General features: G+C 41.3%; 1 protein-coding gene across 1 annotated transcript in view; it reads left to right on the forward strand.

Annotated features, from left to right (window-relative positions):
- The window catches only part of POU2F1 (POU class 2 homeobox 1), an 86,206-nt gene that overhangs the window by 32,715 nt on the left and 47,993 nt on the right, over positions 1–5,498 (forward strand). Inside the window, exons 4-5 of the mRNA XM_019646906.1 lie at positions 2,458–2,511; positions 4,220–4,339. Coding sequence (XP_019502451.1) covers positions 2,458–2,511; positions 4,220–4,339 — 174 coding nt within the window. The remainder of the gene's footprint in view (positions 1–2,457; positions 2,512–4,219; positions 4,340–5,498) is intronic.

Below are 5,498 nucleotides of genomic sequence, written 5' to 3' on the forward strand. Positions count from 1 at the left end.
GCTGACACCCCCCGTCCCTGGCGGTGGAGAGCGCCACGTGAACCAGAAACCTGGCGCCTCAGTTAGAGCCCTCATTGCACTTGCCCTGTCTCAGACACTGCGGAGACGCTCCGATCCCTGTGTGTGCTTCCCGCACAGCCTTCAGATGGTGCTTTAGCGAGTTTCTCCACAGTTTATGCAAAAGCACAGCACTAGGCATCTAGAGGTTTAAGCTTCAGACCTTGCTCTGCTCCTCATCTAGCTGTGACTTTGAGTGAAAAATTTGATAAATTTAATTTCATAAAAATTAAAAGCTTCTGTTAGAAGAATAAAAAGAAAAACCACAAGCTGGAAGAAAATATTCTTCAAACTTGTATTTGATAAAAGACTAGTATCCAAAATATATAAAGAACTCATACAACTCAATAATAAGACATGATTTTTTTTAAAAAGGGAGCATGTGCAAAATATTTGAAGTACTTCACCAAAGGTGAATGAGCACATGAAAAGATGCTCAAAATCATTAATCATCAGGGAAATGCACATGAAATATCATTGCACACCCATTAGAATAGGCAAAATTAAAAAGGCAATTACCGTACCCAGGTTGGCAAGAAGCAACTAGACCTGTCATACAGCACTCATAGGGTTGCAAAATGGTACAGACACTTCCAGAGACAGCTTGGCAGCTTCTTATAATGTTAAATATATATGTGCCTTATGACCCAGCAGTTCTCCTCTTAGAAAGGAAAGTATATGTCTACACAGAGACCTGTATCTGAATGTTCATAGCAGGTTTTTTGTTTGTTTTTTTAAGATTTTATTTTTTTTAATTGGGGAATTGGGGGAGGGGAACAGACAAGTTGGTGTCGTTTTGTTCTTCAGTCTAGTTGTGGAGGACGTTGCTTCACTGGCAATACACGTTGGTATTATCATTGNGTGCCTTTCACATTTCCTGCTTTGTCTCCCCACTGCTGCCACTCTAGTGTAGGCTGCCACTTATTCTATGCTAGCTTGTATTCTCTTTCACCTTACTCAGCCTTTCCTTGTTTTCAGGACATTGACATATTTGAAGAGTACAGACCAGGTATTTTGTGAAGTGTCGCTTAGTTCAAGTTTGTCTGATATTCCATCACGATTAGATCCAGGTCTCACTTTTGACAGGACAGCATGAGTAATGCTGGTTTCTCCTCAGTGCCTCATCCTAGGAGGCACTGGGGTCCTTACTGGTGACTTTACCTGTGATTGCATGTCTTCCAGGTTTCCCCAAAATAAAGTGACTATTTTACCCTTTGTAATAAGTGTCTATAGCGAGATCATTGAGGACATGTAAATATCATGTTATTCCTCACATTGCTCCATGAGTTAGAGTACCCATTGGTGACACTTGCCTGAATCCCTTATTATCATGATTGCCAAATGATGATCCTTATTTTAATATAACCATGGTTTGAACTTAACGAATGTATGAAATGTATTAAATATTTTGATACACTTTCATGTGTGGTTTATTGGACAGTCTTTATTTCAGCCGGGAGTTTTGAGTTATGATTATAACTTAGGACCTGACTATGTAGGTGTGTATATGTAAGATATATATACTCTGGCGTATACATGGAAAGTTTGAAATTAGAATGAGTAGATAATTCTGATAGTTTATAATGATAAAAATGTAAATAGCTTGGTTTTTTATGTTCTTTAACACAATGTGGATGATGAGTTAAGTTTTTATAATCTAGTTATCCTATGAATACAAGCAGAATGTTATGTAAGGGATATCTGATCAAGTGTAGCATGCCCAGTGATGCTAATTTAGGGTAGGAAACATCTCCAAAAAAGAATGTTAACAGGGCCGGCCGAGTAGCACGATGGTTAAGAACTGGCTTGGGATGCCAGAGGGCCCCGGTTCGGATCCCACATATGAGGGCCAGTGACACTGCCCTCTACAGCTAAGATGCTGAACAACAGCTCAACCTAGAGCTGGGTTGCCATGAGTCGCCGGCGACGAAGTAGGCTGCAGACCCTGTGGCAGTGGGTTGCCATGGGCTACCGTATGTAGCCAGCAGCCAGCGTGAGCGGCCGTCCAGAAGCCGGCGACTGATCTGCCTTGCCCGGGAAGAGCGCAATGATGGTGCCAACTTGGGCCAGTGAAGCAACGTCCTCCACAACTAGACTGAAGAACAAAACGACATCAACTTGTCTGTTCCCCTTCCCCCAATTCCCCAGCACTGTCCCCATTCCCCCAATTCCCCAATAAAAAAATCTTTAAAAAAAAAGAATGTTAACAACATTTTCCAGTGGGAGGTGGAGGGACTGGGAGCTTGCCGTAAAGTTTAGACCCCATAAGATAAACCTCTTTGTATTTTCAGTTCTAGCTCAGTGACATGCACTTAGAGGCTCTTGAAATGCTGTTGCTGATGATACCCTGTAATGATGGATGTCAGCAATGTCAGACTCTAACTCCCCTGATCCTTACAGGTGCAGCTTGCTGGGACAAGTTTACAGGCTGCCACTCAGTCTCTGAATGTACAGGTGAGCTGGGACATGGGGCTGGGAAGTGGTTTTTCTATTTATTTTTCCCATGTTTTTCTAATTTTTCTCTAATGGGCATGCAATAATTTTATAATTGGAAATACTTAGGAATATTGCCTTTTTTATTAATGATTCTCATGAAGATCCAAACAATGGTAATCATTGCCATTAATGAAGATGAGTTTTATATTATGCTGCTGTGACTGGTCAAAGGTGAACAAGGAAAGTCTGCTTTCCAAGTTTTCCGTGTAACTCCAGGAAAAAGGTTTCTAAGTTACACAGCTGTGACACATACCTAAACACAAAGCCAGAGTGTCTTAAATGCCCTTTTGTTTCCAAATGTCTTACTTCGCCTTTTCATGTCTTAGATAAGCGTGGCGGTGCAGAGGACCGAGCCTGGACTGAGCCAGGCCTTAGGTTTCAGTTGTCTTGTGAACTAACTAGCCATGTAACCTTTGGCGAGTCAGTTAACCTCCTGGGGCTCACGTGTTCCCACCTGTGTTTAAGGGGGAAGTTTACAGGATTGCCAGGGTTCCTCTCTGCTCTAACATGTTAGGACTCTAAGGATTGTAGTGAAACCTGTTTACAGATATCGATGGGCTTCAGAAAATCATAATTTTAAAACAAAACTTAAATCTGGCTCCATTGTTTCTATGAGCCATATGGCAAAACACGCCAAGTTCAAGTATCACGCGTGACTCCTTAATATTTCAGTCCACCTGCTGCTTCCTTTCATTAGCGTGTTTAGGTAACAGTCAAGAGGGAAAAACAGTGTACTGGAAGATTGATTGCAGAGTTGCTAATGACTAAAGACCTGGGTTGAGCATTCCATGAAACCCTGTGGAATATGGACCTAGTAACACATGGAAACAAGAAGATAAAAGAAAAGGAGATAATGTGACCTTCCTTTCTGAGGGAGAGGAGGCGGAAAATTGCCTTGGTTGCCATGGTAACTTTTCATCCCTTAGAGAGATGTTGGCAAACAGGCTGTATCCCCAGTGCAGAGTGTTGACAGTCCTGCCCTGTGATTACCTCTCACTGACTGGCAGAGTTAATCAGAGCCTTTATGTTAATTAGCCTTGCTGCAGTCCCCAAAACAGGTGGTGGGAAATATGCAAATCTATGCAGAATGTTAATGCTCTGCATAACCAGTGTTAATTACCATAAAATTTTCTCTCAGCGTGCCTTCCAGGAGTGAGTTCTCGGTCCCTCTTGACTGCAGCATTTTCCCTCTAAGCTTGTGTTGTACTTTCTGGGAGATGCTACATTTACAAGTTTTTAAAACATTAGATGAAACATCCTGTGGTCCAATAATCACTCTGAGAGGGTATGTAAGTTTCAGACCTATCAGAGTGCTGGGCTGGGTGGAGGCCCGAGGTGGAGAGGGATTGAATGTGTGCTCTTCCAGGACTCCAGACTCCCAGAGTTGAGGGTTAGGATTCATTCCGGTGGTTTGTGGAGTACCAAATTATTTTTTTCTTCTTAAAAATTATAATTGCAGCTTTGCTGGCATTGGAACAAAATATCCAAAAACTTAAATTGTAAAGTTAGGAAAATACAGAGATTTATAAGGAAAAGAGTGAAACCAGAAAACTCACAACTGAATAAGTTCATGTTTTAAATAATTATTGAAATATGGAGTTATAAGTACATTTCTTTTAATCAACTCTTTGAAATCTCTTTACACCCCTTCCCCCACACACCTCAGTCTAAGTCTAATGAAGAACCGGGGGATTTACAGCAGCCAAGCCAGCCTTCCCAGCAGCCTTCAGTGCAGGCAGCCATCCCCCAGACCCAGCTTATGCTGGCTGGAGGACAGATAACCGGGGTAAGTTTTTACTGAGAGAATTGTAATGAATTTTCTGTGTCCGAACTGCCATCGGCCAGTATCTGATTAAAACCCTGCTGTTGCCGACAGTCATGTGGCATGCCCGGCACTGTTACGTCTTTATGGAACTTTCCACACTGTAGGCAGCTCTGGAAAGGAATTGTCTGTGTCTTCAGTTTTCTGGGTGTCTTTTCTTACAGTTGCAGATGCTCTGGGTAAACTGAGAAGCTGTTTAAACCCACGTGTCAGCTGCTGCTTGGTCATGCAGTAGAGTCCTTACCCTGTGGCTAAGACCATGACACTGATGAGATCGTAGTTGTCAGTTTGGAGTTATGACGTCACTGCAGAGTACAGGTTAAAGAATGGATTGGTGCCTACAGAAGCAAAACATTTTAAGTGACTGTGTCATGTTCTAAAATGAAACCTCTGTTCTCATATCCTGACTCTGCCGCTTACTGTCTGGGTTAGTTCATCTCCCTGGGTCCCTTAATTTCCATGGAGATGTTAGCAATGCCTGTGCCACAGTGGTGTGATAAAGATTCCCAGTACTCATGTATGTGAAACTCACAGAACGGTGCTTGGCACGCAGCAGTCTATAAATGTCATTTATTTTCATTGGTAATAAATTGGCCTATGTGAATATATTGAGCTTTTAACTTTTCAGCTGTTAAAAGTTAAATTTTTTCACTTTTTTGCTCTAAGACCCATTCAAAATATTTTCCCAATGCTGAAAATTTGTCTAGTAAATTATCTTTTGGGGGAAGGTTGGGGAGTGATAAGAGTTATTTATTAATTAATTAACATCATATCAACCCACAACCTTTTTTATAGCCCTCATTTCAGTTGAGTATGTTTTAGCAGTGGAATGCTCATTTAAGAATTATTGCAAAATTGTTTACAAAATCCCATTAGCAGAGATTAATATATGTTTACATATTTATAAAAGATTTATAAACATATCTGAAGGGTATTGTTTTTGAATGGTTAGATTTTGATTCTTACGCCTCTTAAGACACAAGTTGTATTCGACCCTTTAGACGGAGAGCGTGCCGCTCACTGAGTGTCCTTGCACTTCAGAATATTACAGGGTTCCTTGTTGTTTGTTCAGAACATGTCACCAAAAGGAAGGTAGAATGCACTTATTACTTTAAGTGTGTTT

The sequence above is a fragment of the Hipposideros armiger genome, unplaced genomic scaffold, assembly GCF_001890085.2.
Source record: "Hipposideros armiger isolate ML-2016 unplaced genomic scaffold, ASM189008v1 scaffold_6, whole genome shotgun sequence".
NCBI classification, from domain to species: Eukaryota; Metazoa; Chordata; class Mammalia; order Chiroptera; family Hipposideridae; genus Hipposideros; species Hipposideros armiger.